This window comes from Hippocampus zosterae, chromosome 13 (assembly GCF_025434085.1).
Source record: "Hippocampus zosterae strain Florida chromosome 13, ASM2543408v3, whole genome shotgun sequence".
In the NCBI taxonomy this organism is placed as follows: Eukaryota; Metazoa; Chordata; class Actinopteri; order Syngnathiformes; family Syngnathidae; genus Hippocampus; species Hippocampus zosterae.
In genome coordinates, this window is record NC_067463.1 from 11,724,924 (window position 1) to 11,742,500 (window position 17,577).

The window sequence follows — 17,577 nt, forward strand, 5'->3', positions numbered from 1 at the left end:
TGTAGGAGGAGCAGAAAGGAAGAGCAAAGAAAACATGAAAGTCATGTGAGACATTTGAGGGCGCAAACGGGGAATTCAGCTAACATTCAAAAAAGATGAGGAAGTAAGCCCCTGCAAAGACGGCTGTTTTCTCTTCATGACCTGAACGTGACTTCTTTATTGCTTCTATGACTCGCGACATGCCTGACTCACATCTTCCTCAGATGGGGCAACTTTTTGAAGATCCCTGTCGCCTCGAGGACAGTAAATTCATTGTTGTTCAGACGCCTGAGGGGAACGAGAGAGAGAAACAGAGACAGAAATGCTTGAGAGGAGAACCACAAGGAAGAAGGAGATAGAGATGAAGGCTGATGCAATCTCTTCGGAAAGCCGCACGGTGATGGATGAACTTGGTAAGTGACTCACAGTTCGGCAGTGTATTGAGGGATGTGGTCTGGTATTTTGGTGAGCTTTTGGTTGGAGCAGTCCACGGTGGTGCCCTCGCAGCGGCACTTCTCGGGACAGGCCAGGTCGGCGAAGCAGTCCCCTCCCAGCTTGCTGCGGTAATCCTCCGTACCTGGTTACAATCGCAAGCGGAGTGTCACTTGAGCTGCCAGCAAGACCAGCATGCAAGAGTCAAACCCCAGCATTGACTGGTAATCGCCTCGAAGGTCAACAAAAATTCCCATACACACAAAGCTCGTTCCACCCTGTCAAACACAGAAGTTGAATTCAAAACGCTCGTGTCACACGCACACACACGCACGCACGCGGTTGTGGGAGACAGACTGCTGTGTCTTGCACCTTGGCCATGCTGTAGGGATTGGCAGGGCCGTTCCATGGTGCTTGACAGAACCATGTTCCACTTTTAGGAACCTGGCAGCCACATGGTTAGATCAAGCACAAAGGAACAACCTGCTGACTGACTGCTCCTCCGCTGGAACACGGGGTGGGGAGGGGAGTGGCAGCGAGCCAAGAACGGGGGGGTGGAGGGTTGGGGGGGTTAAAGGAGAGGAACAGGAAGAGTCATTTCCCACAAAGTTTGCTAGCCCCCCCAAAAAATGAAATTCTGCACAGAAATTTGTATCACACGGCCAATTTTAACTAGCCATGGGGATGGATGTTGGAACAGTGAGATGCTTTGATTACAACTGGTGACATGCCTCTATCGTAAAATAAATATGGTCAAATAGGTTCCACTCTACAGCATTGCTAACACGAGAGAGGTTTATGAATAGAATTATTTGTATGATAACATGGCAAAAACATTCCTCTATATAGATTCAATTCAATTAGGGTCGGTGGAAATTGGTGTGCGATTGCCCAATTAAAAATCGGTGCACTTACAAAAATGACGGTTCGATTCCTTATTCTTATTTCAGTTTTAGGACGATAAAGCATCATGACAGCATTGACAAATCTCACCACCATCTCCACTTATTTGTTTTCAGACCAAACTTGTGAGAATCGTCTTGTCAAGAGAGAGCGATGGGAGGAGACGCCAGTCAGTTCGGTAGAAATGCAATGGAAAGGAGTTCAAGAAGGAAAGAAAGAGGTAGCGAGGGATGGACGGGGGAGGAGGAGGAGGGAGGGAGGAAGAGGTGGAGGAAGTCGGAACTGGGAAGAAGGCGTGACAAGCAAACTCTGGAATGCAGAAAGACGTCCGGATTCACAGGCACAAGAAACAGGAAGTAGAAGGGATTGTAGGAGTGGGAAGAGGGTTACAGCGCCATTGAAACCAAGTGAAGCTCAGTCTTTTAGGAATACACATACACACACACGCACAAACACACACACACTCTCACACACACAGAAAAATAGATGAACCATTGAGTGTTTGGTCCGCCCGTCATCTTGTTTATAAACGTATACGGGGAGGCACAGGGGTCAGGTCAAAGGACAGAGTAAGGTGTGTTTTGACGCCAAATGGCGTCTATTTTGTGTGTGCGTGTTACTTACAGCCGACATGGTGTACTCCTGAGTGTGTGAGAGAGGCAGTACAAAGGAGAGAAGAAGGGAATTGACTTATTCACTCAAGCAGGAAGCAGACTGAGAAAAAGCGGAGAAAATAAAGTTTGGCCTCCGTTTGTTTTTACAGGCAGGGATTTTCTATATTTCATTCATTATTATTTTTGTTTGGGGCAATTCATTTGAACGCGCACACACGGGCGTGTTGGCAAAACATGACACTTTCATCTAACACACACTGATTCACTCGCTCTGCAACCACAAAAATAAACATTTTCACTCAATGTACAGCTGCCTTTCAATCAAATCCAACTCTTGGATAGAATCGCCTTCGATTGTGTGGATGTATCGAATCCACACACGCTTCCGTGCAAGCATTGCACAACGTTTAGCTTTTAACAAGTTAACCGAGTGAAATGATTCACAACATGCGGAATTTCAATGATTGAAACCGCTAACAACAACGGAATTAAAAATTTTGTGCCGCATGTAAGGATTGTATTCATAATGATCTGTTATGAATGATTAATAAACTTTCAATTTTAAAAGATTCTGCGTTTCTCTGCGTGTGTTATCTGGTTCTGTTCCCCGGGTGAGCTTCAGAGTTAGAGTAATGACCGCAGTGAAAACACGCTCACATCACACGCGCGAGCAACGTGCCCCCCCCAAACCACACCCACCCACTCTCACACACACACACACACACACACACACACACACACACACACACACACACACACACACACACACACACGCACACACGCACACACACACACACACACACACTGTGCTCTCTGTGCTGAATGCTGCAGTTAATGACCACCAGCAGCATCTCTACAACTGATGTCAGATTTGCATATTTCCCAGCACCCTTCTGTGCACGGCAAGCGTACGACCTTTTGATGTTACACAGCCGACAAAAGAGACAAAGCTGATACACGGCCGTGACGCCTTTTCATTTGTGGCTGTGAGGTGGGCTGCTGGTTAATAAAATTTGTGTGATTGCTCCACGGGTCCACGTGCGTGTGCAGAAAGTCTGGCATGCAAAGTTTGCAAAGTAAATTGTCACTATTATCATTAGAATGGGTGCAATAAGTGTGATTAATACTGCATGTGATAATTTCTGGATGCTTTCAAGCGTGAGTTCACACAAACACAGCCATTTTGAAAAAATGCACATATTTCCATGCAGTGTGACTTTTCTTCCACACAGAAATTGTTCTTGGGCAATAAAAACTAAGCTTTTGAAAAACACACTTTCTAAAAATAACTTTTGAACATCTCCATTTAGAGAGAGAAAACTAGAAAAGACTATAAGGGCAGAAGTAAAAATGAAAGAAATCGACCCATTATTGGGAGTGGGCGATGACCAACAAGCGCCGATTCCTATTGATGGCCAGGGGTGGACAGCCACCGACCTGTATAGTATTAATATTATGAGAATAAAGTCTGACTTGTTCAAGAAAAATGTTAAAAGAATAAAGTTGTTTAGCATAAGTGCACATAAGTACATACACAATCTTATTCCTCATGATACTGAGGAACAGAAGGGCCAGTGTTGCTTTTGCAGACTTCTGATAGGTCAATTAGCAGTTGGCAACTGATAGAAATTGCAAGTTCACATGGAAAGAATGCTTCTTTTGGAACAATAATGGTGGGGAACGTAAGCAGTATTTGCATACATGTAGACGTAGCATAAGTTACACCATTGTGTGAAAAATGTGCAATGTTGCGCCAAGAATTGGAAAGGTTGTGAAAGCATGGCACTCCAAGGCAGGACTTTCCCGTGAGGGGCTGACACACACTCCGCTCTCACACGTACACACATGCTTGATGTACAATACCTGGGATGAAATATTGCTCTCTAGCTATTGCAGGGAAACAAAGAGAGAGTAAAGGTGAAGGAAACAACACAATGATGACTGGATTTCAAAAAAGTGTGTGTGTGTGTGTGTGTGTGTATACATTGAGAGAAAAAATGTCTGAGGGAAAATCCCAAGCAAGAAGAAACAGTATGAGAGCAAGATGGGGGAGGGGGGGGGGGGGTCTTGTCAGTTTGAATATCATGATTGCCCGCGTGTGCGTGGGTGAATGTTCAGTCAGAGGAGAGGATGAACAATGAACCCCGGAGGTCTGTCACGTTGTGTGTTCATTCGTACCTGAGCAGCGGAACTTCTTGCTCTTGATTTGTCCAATTCGTTTATTGGCCAGCCGCCGAGGGCTGGTGCAGCGAGCGCCGCTCGTCTCGATGGGATTGTCCTGCAAGTAGTCGGCCAGCCACTTCAGGTGGCAGTCACAGATGAATGGGTTTTGAGCTAAATGTCTGTGGCAAACACACACACACACACAGAGTGCACTTAAGCATAAATACACAATTCATGGAAGCTGTCAAAAGGTTAAAGGTTGGCCTGCAAAGGTTTGTGAATCATATCAGGTATTTGTGTTACATGATGTAAGCACAAAGTATTGGAGGATGCCACGATACTGTTTAATACTTGTTTTGGATCACTTGTTTTCTGTGTAATACAGAGTAGTGATTTCATTTAGAATATAATTGTGTATGAATACTCTAGTTGGTGCAGGCTTTTGAGTATATTTTCTTACATGTCCAATTATATGCAAATCTGTAAAGACGGTCCGGTGCCAATAGCGGTGAATAGCGGGATCGACTGCACATTGAGTAAAGAAGTTTGTTTAAATGGATTATATGGAATGGTCCATCTTCTGATCGGCTCGGTCATTGGTTATTATTTTTTTCTTAACTCGATCGGTTCCAAAATCCTGATCACGGAAAGCCTGTAATAGTCCCACCATTTTTTTCCCAAATAAAATGCCACAGCTTAGAATAAAAACTCCATTTAATTTAAATGCTGTCCATTTTTCAAACTCGTTTGAATATATTTTTATTATTCACATTTTTATTCTGTGGCTTTCGACCCAATGTGAGACTGCCACTATTCTACTGTTTTCTGGTGTCGAGAGTATGTCAGTTGGTATCATTACTTTGTGTTTTTAATTTACTCTTTCCACGTTGTTGTCACATTATTGTGATTTTAAGATGTACATGTAAAGTGCTTTGTTCCAGTTGCAGCTGTTGTGACGATTCTCACAAGTCTGGTCTGAAATATAAATAAAGTTGTATTGTATTGTATAACCAAACATTCCTACACATCTACTTGAGATAATTACGAGTGCGCAGTGTTCAGTTTGTTTTGCTCAATGGTAAGAGTTTGTTGACATACAGCGTCTGTATGGCCCTCAGTGATGCAAAGGTTCCCTTGGCGATGGTCTGGAGCTTGTTGTCATATAGTGACAGAAGGTTGAGATTGTGGAGGTCCTGAAAGGCATCCACACGTAGACACGCTATCTTATTCGCATTCAGCAACCTGAAAGATAGGAAAGGTGCATTGAAATTTGGTGAATCATGACAACGATGGCCTTTTCCGTTATGATTCGCCAATGAATGTTTTCTGTGTTATTAGGTCAGCTGCGACGATTTCATTCATCGCAATGACCACTTTCAGCTGAACGTCGGTTGTAAAGTGCATGCCAATAAAAAGGCGGGAATGTGCGTCTACTCACAAAAGCTGCAGCGAAAACAGCCCTTCAAACAGCCCTTTGGAGATCTCTGTAATTTTATTGCCGTACAGAACGCTATGGAGAACAAACATATGAAAAAAAAGATTATTATTCAGATTTTTAATAAGATGATGCATAATATATCTACAATGGATACAAAAAAAACTCAACTCAACCGTATCTATAGAACATTTTAAAACAACCACCGCTGTATTCCAAGTGCTGTCCATGGAATAAAAATAACGCCAACCAACAACAAATAATAAAACCATAAATTAATAACAAAGATAGTAGAAAGCACAAAAACAGACAAACTAAAAATCAAGTCTCATGCTGGGTCAAAAGCCAAAGAATACAAATGCGTTTTAAGACAAGTTGTAAAAATGGGTAGCGAGGGGGCTTGACAAACGTTCAGTGGGAGGTCATTCCAAAGAGATGGACCAGCAATGGAAAAATCTTGATCCCCTTTGAGCCTCCGCTTAGTTCTTGGCACCTGACTAACAGTGTCTGGTCCGCAGACCTGAGACATTGCGCAGGTGCGTAGGGGTGGAGGAGCTCAGAGAGGTAAGGTGGGGCGAGGCCATTTAAATATTTGAAAACTAATAATAGGATCTTAAAAAGAAGTGAAAATATATAGGGAGCCAGTGAAGGGATGCCAGAGTATGAGTTGTGTGTCCTCTCTTACGAGTACCAGTCAAGTCTCAAAAAAGACATTTTGCAGATTAAAAAAAATTACAAAATCACATGTATGCAATAACTGAGCATGTGACTGTGTTCAGGATTATCCGATCAAATTGAAACTCATGTTACATAGGAGTCAGCAAACAACTGCCAACAATTAAAATGCCTCTGTCAGATAACTCCCAAATCGAGTTCAGATGTTCCCATCGGGTGTTCCTCGCGTGTTGTTGTTTCCTAGCAGAAGCCTGAAGGTTTTCTACTAATACCGACTGCTATTTCCAAATGGTTCTAATTCCTTGTCCTCCTTATCTACGGTCCAAGTTCAAGCTGAAGAAAAAAACAGCCCCAAAGCATGACACTGTCACCACCATACAGTACTTTACTGTGGTGTTATTCCAGAGATCAGGAGAGTTGTATTTGCACCAAAAAGTTTTTATGAATTATGGCCCAAATAGTTCAGCCTCGGTTTCATCGGACCATAACACATTTTCCCACACGAGTTCAGGAGATTTCAAGTGTTTTTATTTCCCTTTAAAAAAAGGAGGTTTAAGACTTAAGATAGAGGTTTTTGTCACGTGTAATAAACAGGCGGAAATTTTTGGAAGCTTTTTCAACGTTACTGTCGGTATCTTGGTGGCCTCCCTGACCAGTTTTCATCTCATCTTTAAATCAGTTTGGAGGGATGTCCAGTTCTCCACAAAGTCACTATTTTGCGGTATTTTTTCCACCTGCTATTGACCTTCTTGCCGGTGTTTTATGGTATGATTAATACCGTACCTCAGAAATTCTTTGGTACCCTTTTCCTGACTTGATACCTATGAACAATGAGAGTTTTCCGGTACTGTGAAAACTGTCTGCAGATCATTCATTACTTCCGCTGTAAGATGAGATTGCAAAAATGTGAAGAAAAGCCGAGAAGAAAAGCTGAACTTTATTCCGGGTTAAACAAAAACACTTTAAATGGTGGCAGGTGTGTGCTGACTCGCATTTAAATGAATTTCAATATCATTGGCGAAGCCACATAAGAGGGTATACATGCTTGTGAAACCACATTCATAAATACAAATAAAGGTGGAGGGAAGGGGGAGGTCAAGGCATTGGGACAGTTATTAAATAGTCTGCCATTCATACTCGTAAATTCATTGAGACAGGGATTTGATGATTTCAATGTCAAGATCAGCATCTAAATGCTCACCGTATCCATTGCCAGGTATTAAATTCGTACAAAATACAAACCTATTGCTTTAAAATGTCACATAAATGTTTTTCTTTCGTGGTTTATATAGTACTGTACGCAACATCAGAAGTATGCGCTAACCTTTCCACATCTAAAAGAAATCATAACACGAGATATGATCTTGTCCGGAGCGCTCTGTTTATTTCTGGGAAATTAACTGACTCGCATTCCTCAGTAGCATTCCTCAGACCTTGTTGTTTATTATATTTTTGGTTATATACCGTCATATTTTCCACTCACATCCATCTCTTACTAAAAGGTATCTTTTGGCAGAAATGAACATCACTATCCACCTCTATCTCTCTCTTAAACTTCACAGAAAAATGTCATAACATAGCGAGAATATCGCAATAATTTTGGTAAGTGAATGCCAGAATACACAAACCTGTCACGTAAACATCAGGTAAGACCATTACATTTATTTTGTCAACACTTCTAGTTGATGATTGAGCAAGCCCGACAAAATAGAGGATTTCATGTGTGCTGTTCCCAACTGTTTTGACTGAGTGTGGTGTTAAAATAGCAAAAACAATCCCAATTTCAGTTTTTGTGACATTTGTATCCTGTGCGGCCCAGCCACAGCTACTGCTGGGATTTGAACACACACCAAACTGTCCTCACAAGTTCAAATGGAAGTCAAAAAATGGAAAGATCTCGTTAAGGCATCAGGGAGTGAGAATCACTCGGCAAGCACTTTAGCTCACCTCGGTTACATGTAGAAGTTGCCTTTCAAAGGTGGAGTTCCAGGTGCTAAGGATTCCGTACCAATGCGAATCTTCTCGACAGGTAAGTGTCTCACTTCTTTTTGATTTTTAATCAAGAGTACATTCCAAAAACGTCAACGTCAACAGGTAACGCGTTGTGTTTTGCCGCACTCTTATCAAGAGTAAGTCATGCTAGTGATGTAGCAGCCGTCGCTAAGGTTGGCTTGTTCACGAGCACGTTCGCACAAAGCATGTTTCTTGTGAGTGTACGCTTTGTTCAGAGACTCGAGCAGCGAATTGAGGCTACATTCAAATCTTACTCGCAGTTTGAGAAGTGTAAACTCCCCTTTTGTTAAGATTCCTTCACAGTACGGTACCACAACCAAAAAACACAGAGGCAAGAACACATGGCAAAACAAAACCCTTGATAAAGAACCCTTTTTTCCATTTCCAGGATTTTAAGCTCTGACAACATGCCAACACCTCCATTCACGTCAACATATTTAAGACATGAAGTATATTGAGTGGTGAAACAAAAGCCTCTATAAATCTGCCGACCATCACGCCATGAGGAATGTACGCTGTCATCGGAAAAAAAAAGACTCTTTACGCTTACTTCACACGCAGGTCAAGAACACAAACTACTTGCTCAACAAAATACCTTAGCGCACAAATGCGGTTATCGTGATGCTGTGTGTGTACAGACATGTGTTTCCAATTGTCTTTTCTTTCATTGTGCTGAGTGGCAACCCCTGGGAAACCTGAGGCTGGGAAACAGTGCAGCACCGACACAATCGATGGCTCACTTAAATCGACAAAACACGCAATGTAGACGTACAGCGGCCTAATGTCGGAGTCGTACTGTAAGTGATGTGTCAGCACGAAGGTGGGTGTCCCATTCGTCGGCCGGGTGCTGAAAGTGTAATGAGGTGGCAGAAGCCTCCATTCAGCAATTCCGCATTTATGAATTATTGATTCTGGAGAGACGAGATCTTAATATAACTCCTTCACACAATAACCCGGCATTGCCTCCCACCCTCTCGCCTGCCTCTGTGCGGCTTCACACGCAAACCTGACCGTTGGGCCAGCGATGAGGTCGTTCTCCTCAAAAGAGCACGGAGATTAGCCATCAAATATCTGCTTCGATCTCGTTTACTTGACACGCTGACGCATTGTGGAGAAGTCTCCCCAGCCTGAACTGCAAATATTTAGAAGTCAATTCCAGGTCACATTCTCCTCTATCAGACAGGCCGTGTAAACATTTGTCCCTGGGTTCAATCCGATTGCTTGTGAGTCAGCCAAAATTTGCTCCGCTATTTATTAGTCCATGTTTGTGAGTGATGCTGCTGGATTGGCCAAAAGACATGCACATCATTTGCTTAATAAAGGGCGACATGGTGAGTACTTACAGAGAGTTGAGGGATCGCAGACCTTGGAAAGCGTCGGGAGCCAACTCTGAAATCTGATTGTTACTCAGGTCGCTGTCGAAAGCACAATAGTGAAAAAAAATTGCAATTAAAAAATGAATTGCAGAGCAGTGTATATATGATTGTAATACAGGTCAGTATGATTAGAACATCTCCCCTTCTACTCACATTCTTCGCAGTTTCTTATAAGAAGAAAAGGCCCCGGCTGGGATCACCTTGATGGCGTTCTGCTCCAATCGTCTGGAACCAAACATACACAGACCATTGATGGATGATCATTTGACATGAAAATTTTTTCGCTATTCTTAATTACGGAGGGTGCTTTGGAGGCCGCCGGCATTGCACAAATAATTTGTGATACTCTAAGTCCCTTTGATGATGGCTGCCAAAGTTTAGGGAGGTTCTCCAGTGACAGAGCATTTGCAAAACATTTTGCATCACTGTGATGAGAGCTACCAGTTGCAAGCCAACTACTGGGCTGTGAAATATTGCCTGCCAGTGAGTTTGTTTTACATTTACACTGCATCGCATTGCTGTGCATTCACGGCGCTGTTGTGCCTGCACCATGGCAGTTTTATTTTCATTGTAAGAAAATGTTTTGTGGAGCGGATTTGAATGATTTTGATCGGATTTGGCGGCAGAGCCAGGAAACAAGAGTTCATCCCACAAAGGCAAGGAATCATCTCCTATTTTCATCATTTCTGCACATACAGTAGATCATCGCTATTAAGATCCATCGTCATGAATTTTGACCACCCGACTATTAGTGGTAAAACGATGGCTCCAAAACGCCAGTGGTGTGTTTTAAGACGCCAAATGTGTGCATGCAATCAGAGCACTGGAATATGGCTGCCAGTCATAAACTGAAGTCTGCATTCTTTTATTTTGTATTGCGTTACAACAATAACTCTGTACCAGTACAAGACCCGTTGTAACAAATCACTGGAGACGTGTCTGAGACCACACCATGTGCCAAAATAGACTTTGGTGTTTCACGGCTATCCACAAGAGAGGGTTATTTGCCTAATCACGTTTTAGCACAGCAGTGACATAAAATCAGTTGAACTGAGTCCCATTCAAGTATTTTCTAATTCCCACAGAAGTCACAGATGGGTCACCTTTTGGGCCTTGTTGAGTCAGACCTAATCTTTGAGCCCAAATCCCCACAATGAATTCAAAGCACGAGCATTTATAAGACGTCAATGTAATTGCGGTGACACGTTTTCGGGCAAGAGTGAGACAGGCCAATGCCAATCAAAAAGTTATCATTCAGTCACTGAAAATATATTGCGTGACATCTCTCACAGTGAATGCCGCAGAGGTTGAACAAACGAAAGCACGTACATCTTTTTCAGCAAACGTATCTCGTTGTATTAAACAATGGAACTATTCTGTCGACTTATTCCCCGTGAGTTTATAGCGTCAGTGGTGAGGCTCGACAGCGAATCGAGTAACGTGGCAATGTATGTGACACAGCTCATTCATTCTCCTCTTCAATTCCACGTCTGGTCGTTGTCATTCGCATAAACATCTTAAACACCAAATTCATTTTCTTCAGAATGAGTTCATATGAACTAAGCTTCCACATATTTCATACGGGCGAGGAGATTTCCGCTCACAGTTCAGTCAGTTTCCCCAGTGGTTTCTCAAGTCGCGAGTCAGGTTCTGCCACTTTAAATCTAGCCGCCGTGCTTTCAGATAAAGATATGATCTGCCTTGTCCTTCAGATTGAGCTTTTAATTCTTTCTCGCTCAGGCCATCATTACTGTCTTTAATCAGAGAAGAGCTGCATGACCGGGATTTCTCATTTCACAGCTGTGTGGTTTTATTCCACTGCAGTGAGAGAGACAAGCTGTGAGCGAAAACTGTGTACCGCAGATGACACATTTTGGTATAGAGCGGCACGTAGCGAAGGAGCAGAGAATTATCCCCATTGCTGAGTATGTCTTGAACGTTATTTGAGAGTAGCCCGTGAGTCTCATGTGCAGTGAAGTGTGTCTGCGTGCGAGTCTTACATCTCAGTAATGGTTTCAGGGAGGTTGGTGGGTATTTCTGTCAGACTCTTCCCTCTGCAGTCCACAATGTTGTTGCTGCAGGTGCACGACTCGGGACACTGTAACACACTGCAGGACGAAGACGACGACTGGTAACCTAAACGGAGACACGTGCCCAACATTATGCTTTTCTCCTGTCAATAAATCCCCATCATGTGAATTCAACCAAAAAGAAGAGAATGAAAGAGCCAAACAACAGAACGTGAAGGGAAAGATGCCTGTATTCTGTATTAATTATGTTTGGTCCAATCACGGGTGAAATGTGTGTGGTTGAAACCAAGGTATACGATGGGAACTTGAATACTTGCCTTCATCCGCATCTTGAAAAGGACAGACAGTAAGGAAGAGACAATAAGAAAAAGCAAACGTTTTTGTGCAGAGCATGGAAGAGTCAATACAGCCATCACATAATCTGCACTCCGGACGGACATTTGACTATGTTTCTTTCTGTCGACTGTGCAGAATATAAAGGATCAATATATTATTACAGTGTGTCCAACCATCCATTTTCTGTTGCATTTGTCTTCATTGAGGGTGTGGGTGAGCTTGAGCCTTTCCCAATTGATTTTGTGTGAGAGGCAGGGTGAAACCTGAACTGGTTGCCAGTTGATCCCAGGGTATCGAAACAAAATTAAAGATTTACACTCACATTCACACCTATGGATAATTTAGTCTAATATTAAGCTAAATTAGAGGGAAGAGTATTCGGGAAATACTCCTTCACTACGCTACTCAGAGATTCGAAACTTTTTTTTTTAAAATAAAATAAAACAGGCAGTAGTGTGGTCTCCATGTGCCCAGGTTGTAGCCCACTTTTTGCCCAAAGTCACCTGGGTTATGCTCCAGTAACTCCCCCTTCCAAGAATTGGACTGAGCAACATCATCATCATCATCATTATCATCATTTATTAGCTATATATGTATACACATAACAGAATTCAACAGGTGCGGACGCATGCATAAATTGCTAGGATCAAACATTACATTACTGGACTAGTCAATGCTTAAAATGCTTAAAACACTCTGTGCTTAAATCTTTGTTCAGAAGACGGACTGCATTAGGGAAAAAACTTTCGCGATGGCGACTAGTTTTACCAAGTATCGATCTGTATCTTCTACCGGATGGAAGTTCTTCAAAAAATTCGTTAGCAGGATGAGAGTCATCTTGTGTGATTGAATAAGCTCTCCGCAGTGAGCGCTGAACATAGATCTCGTCCAAAGACGTTACATCATGACCGATAATTCTGGAAGCGGTTTTACAGTAAATACTTGTGCCTTCGTGCAGGTAAGCAACCCGAAACATCCGAGTCAACCCTGTATTGCGAAAAATCCAACTCACCTGAGCAGACAAACTCTTTCTTCTGCACTTCTGCAACATTGTGGCCCCTCAAATGCGGTGGGGCCATGCACTGCGTGTAAAGTCCCAAACGGGGGCGCTGCCGCAGCCACTCTGACAGCCAGGCCACGTGGCAGTCACACTGCAGGTTGTTGGAGTGCAGGCGACTGGGGGTATGAGGCGGGGCGGGGAGGATGGGCAGAGAAGTGGCGAGGTGGGGTTTGGGGGGGTGATTGGTGAGAAGAGAGAAACAATAGATTTGAGGATGTGCAGCAAAGGCAAAGGCAGGTACACGATGGGGGAGAAGTGAGATGAAGCAATCCATTGTACAAACAAGCCGGGTGAGATGAGCACTGGGGCTGCTGTTGTGAACTCTGTGGTGCAACTTACAAGGTCCTCAGCTTGGGCATGTGGTTGAAACTGGCCACTGACAGTCGGCTGATGTTGTTGTTGTTGAGGGTGCTGAGGAGAGAACACAACGTCACTCTCCTTCCACTTCCTTTTCAGCGTCATAAAATTCTGCCTCGTTGCGCTGATTGGTGGTCAGCCTAGGCAAACACCTTCTGACATCACCGACGCCTGCCTCGTATCCACAATATAAGGGCGCGCAGTCTCATGACATCCATAATAAGAGTTATATCCGAGATTCTGCCCTTCCGACACATGCATGATTTCAGGCAGAGGTTAAAAAAACAAAACAAAAAACAATCAGCAGAACTCATGCAAGCCAATATCCAACACAACGCACAACTAATGCGACGATTAGTACATTTGGTTGACAAGTTTGATCATTAAATCCTCAAGAAACACCACCGCTTAAAAAAAATCCCATTCGACCTTTCAATTCAACAGATTTGAAGAATTTGACTTTTGCCGGCTCGTGTCAAAGTTCAAGACACTTTGAGAACACACAGAGCTCACATCATGAGCTGTGTTGTCAACATTCAATATGACAACAGACAAATGACTTTTTCTGTTTTTAAAATCGCAATTAACTCTCACATGACTTGATTCCGTGTGTTATTTCGAGACACATCGCAATGAAACCACAATAATATGTTATGATAGTAGGATGATAGTAGGATAGTGTGACTATCGTTGGTCACAGCTCGCCGAATGTGTCTCATCTGCTTTTGCATAAGGGTGCATTTGTCAACGATTCAAGCCAGGACACATCTACATTTGGACAGACTTCATTATGGTATTTATTTTGATCTCAGTTTCCACGATTCTAAGATTATCTAGACGTCAACCAAATCAAGCACAGCATTTGTCTCCAGGAACATTACACTGGCCAAGCAGGTGTTTTTTTGTTTTGTTTTTTCCTTTTTGGAAACATCATGGCTATAAATTCCATTCCAAAATTCAAAATTTTTTTTAAATATCGGCATCAAAACTACGTTTCGGGACACATCTGCTAGCTTCCAACTTCAGTTATTATTATCAAGACTAAAAATACATACGCGTATGATAATTTGCCTGTCAACTCTAAATGTATTGACAATAGAGGTCAAACGGGATATACTACATGCATGAATTTAACTGCAGGTTCTGTTGTGTGCACCTACAGCATCCTACATAAACTGTGACTCACAGTACTTCCAGGTCGCGCAACGCTCTGAAGGCTCCGTCTTCGATGCAGCTGATGTGGTTGTAGTCCAGCTGGCTGCACACATGCGCACACAAAAAAAGACAAGTTGTGTTTTCTAAAATGCTAATATGCCCTGCAGAGAAGACTACCTGCAGGTGAAAGTCAAACCAAGTGCCTTTTGTCTCCGGAGCTCTTTGTTCTTTGCAGACCTTAGTGCTTGTTTCCTCCTGTTCTATGCGCTCCTTCTTCTTCTATATGAGGCTTCATTTATATGCATTACCCTTTTCCTCTCACACTCTCTCTCTTTCCCTGTCTCTCTCTCTCTTTCCATACATGCAGACAATTTCTTGTCCATTTATTATAATTGCACAATATTTCAACCAAATTATCTGATGTTGAACAATACATATTTACAAAAAGACCGCTGTGCAAATTACTTTACCTTCCACAATCACCAACAATTATCTTTAATCATCAAAACTCTGATTGAGGCAAAACAGAGATTGAACAAATGCCAGTTAAGCATGCATGCACACGTACACACACACACGTACACAGACACACGCGCGCGCGCACACACGCACACGGAAACACACGCGCACACATCCACAGGGGTATTAATGTTCAGTCAATACAGCAAGCAGGAGGCACATGACATTTAAGGCAATTAAATATTGATGCACAGACACATTAGTAAACATGGGGGCAAGACACACACACACACACACACACACAAATACACACCCAAACATGTACGTACACACACACTCATACACAATGAGTCTCAAAAGTGGCGCCAACTTACAGATTCTTTATTTCCACAGCTCCCCTGAAGGCTTTCCTGGGAACCCCTTGAATCTGGTTCTCGCTGAGATCACTGGACAGAGGGAAAGGGCAGGCAGAGAGATGGAGAGAAAGAGACAAGACATAGGGCAGAGGGTTATTAAAGCCGAGCCATCTCAGAGACACTTGTTTATAGCAGGACCTCTGGCAAATGCAGCAGGAAAGCTGCAGGGCATACAAAGCACTCCTTCCAAACAACACGGCAGGGGGTCTAAGTTCAGTACAGTATCTGCATTTGTGCAGGCAGACAAATGTTATTTGGCTGTGGAAAATCCAACATCAGGTAAACAGTAGGAAATGTTCAGACAGCCTTTAGGGGGCACTAGTGACTTCAGATTGGCGGAAAGCTGACTGCGCTGCCCTCAGACTGATGTGAGAATGACGGTGTACATTTGAGGGAGTTATCGTTTCAGCCACTTTAACCAAGCCACGACTTTTGATAAAAATGGTTAAAATACCAGAAAAAGTCAACTTTTGAGCATGATGCAGTGCAGTTCTGTGACTGATCTAAGTGTTTCCCACCCTTTAAAGAGCCAAGATGCATATTTTACATGAGAAAGAAAATCTCAACACCACAGGATTCAACAAAAAATTTGACTAAAAGTGCATGCAGTGCACAGGTTGATTGTCTTGGAGTAGCATATCATTGTTCTGCCTGTCACTATACATCGATGGCATAGTTAGATGAAGAAAGATACATTTGAACCCCCTTCAACAGACACACAAACACATCGGCAGGCCTCGCTAAAAACATTGTTTGCAGCAAAGTGAAACACTTGCAACTTAATTCAGTCTCACACACACACACACGCACACGCACCCCCGACCCCCCCACACACACACACAACCACCAAACCACCATCGGTGCCTATGAGTGTGCGCTATAATAGTCAACAAATGAGGTGTTAATCATATCATCATAGGCACAGGGGCGTGCGGATATAAATAAAGGCAAGTCAATGAGATTGTATAGCTGAGAACGGATGCAGCTGCTTGGAGACGTAAGGAAGATATTACAGCGGCATTTCTTCACAAGAGGACGGAAACTGGATGCTCAATGGAAAAAGGCAGGCGAAGCAGTTCTTTCTCCGTGTGTTTGAGTCGTCAGCCGTCGGGCTAATCCAAGCCACGTTCCAGACAGACTATTTGACCTTTCACCACTGACCCCCCCACCCACCACCACCTCCGGCTCTTGACCCCGACTGCTGCTCCATGACCTCTGGCGCGCTAATCGGCGAACGGCGAATGCCCAGTGACATTCCTTACATTCCCGAGTCTGCAATCTTACAATTAGGCACTCAGGTATTTTCCACCTCATGCACCTGCTGCTACTGCCACAGCTGCATGAACTCTAATCAATATGAATCAGGAAGAGACATGTTACGAACATAAAGTAGGATTCAGAAGTCTCGAAAGGTCACGTGGGTCCACTTAAACTCAAAAGCACGAACTGAAAAACCCCACAGACCTTTTGGGGTGTTGATTGACATACAAGACAGCATGGGAGCAAGGACGTCATTTCAGAAAACCATCACTTCAAGAAAACTACAACAACAAGAAAAAGAAAGGAACATTCCAACACCGATCATGTTAATGATTTGTCACACGAATGATCATCAATGATTTAACAAAGTAAGAAACAGATAATGAGTGTTTATGCTTTCAAACGATCACTTTTACAACATCCCTAGGAAATATCGATGTCCCGTCACTAATGAGCTATGTTTGGAACAGGAACATATAAGGCGCGTAGAATAGAAGCTACAATAGTGGCTGCAGTTGCATTATGCACCCACTAGATAGAGCTAGGCTAAAGGGAATACAATACAATACAATACAATACAATACAATACAATACAATACAATACAATACAATACAGCTTTTTTTAAAATATAAAGTGCTCACAACCGCTGCAGCTGTAACAAAGCAGAACATTTAAAGTGCTACGTCCAAGAAATCCAAATACCGATCGATATATAAGGCGCTTCGAATTATAAGGTGCGCCGTCGGCTTGTGAGAAAATGGAATGCTTTTAGGTGCGCCTTATAGTGCAGAAAATACAGTAATTTCTTTCTTTAACTCTTGTCAATACATGCAGCCTAATATACATTTCGAAGTTTTGCCCATTTGACGATCCACAATACGGGCCTTGAGTTGACTTTGAAAGAAAACATGTT

At 42.9% G+C, this 17,577-nt stretch overlaps 1 protein-coding gene and 1 long non-coding RNA gene across 6 annotated transcripts in view; one reads left to right on the forward strand and one right to left on the reverse strand.

Annotated features, from left to right (window-relative positions):
* Nucleotides 1–17,577, reverse strand: part of slit2 (slit homolog 2 (Drosophila)) — a 93,730-nt gene that overhangs the window by 17,333 nt on the left and 58,820 nt on the right. For 3 of the 5 annotated variants that reach the window (XM_052084775.1, XM_052084777.1, XM_052084779.1), the window contains exons 5-17: nucleotides 15,362–15,433; nucleotides 14,560–14,631; nucleotides 13,356–13,427; nucleotides 12,969–13,132; nucleotides 11,591–11,726; nucleotides 9,744–9,815; nucleotides 9,558–9,629; nucleotides 5,530–5,601; nucleotides 5,190–5,333; nucleotides 4,107–4,270; nucleotides 1,939–1,956; nucleotides 406–556; nucleotides 193–267 (exon numbers count right to left, since the gene is read on the reverse strand). In XM_052084775.1, the coding sequence (XP_051940735.1) occupies nucleotides 193–267; nucleotides 406–556; nucleotides 1,939–1,956; nucleotides 4,107–4,270; nucleotides 5,190–5,333; nucleotides 5,530–5,601; nucleotides 9,558–9,629; nucleotides 9,744–9,815; nucleotides 11,591–11,726; nucleotides 12,969–13,132; nucleotides 13,356–13,427; nucleotides 14,560–14,631; nucleotides 15,362–15,433 (1,284 nt within the window). The remainder of the gene's footprint in view (nucleotides 1–192; nucleotides 268–405; nucleotides 557–1,938; nucleotides 1,957–4,106; nucleotides 4,271–5,189; nucleotides 5,334–5,529; nucleotides 5,602–9,557; nucleotides 9,630–9,743; nucleotides 9,816–11,590; nucleotides 11,727–12,968; nucleotides 13,133–13,355; nucleotides 13,428–14,559; nucleotides 14,632–15,361; nucleotides 15,434–17,577) is intronic. The other 2 variants (XM_052084776.1, XM_052084778.1) reach the window with 1 other exon arrangement.
* LOC127613666 (uncharacterized) lies at nucleotides 3–10,453 on the forward strand. Its single transcript, XR_007966275.1, has 2 exons — nucleotides 3–392; nucleotides 9,755–10,453. It is a non-coding gene; the product is annotated as an uncharacterized LOC127613666 (long non-coding RNA).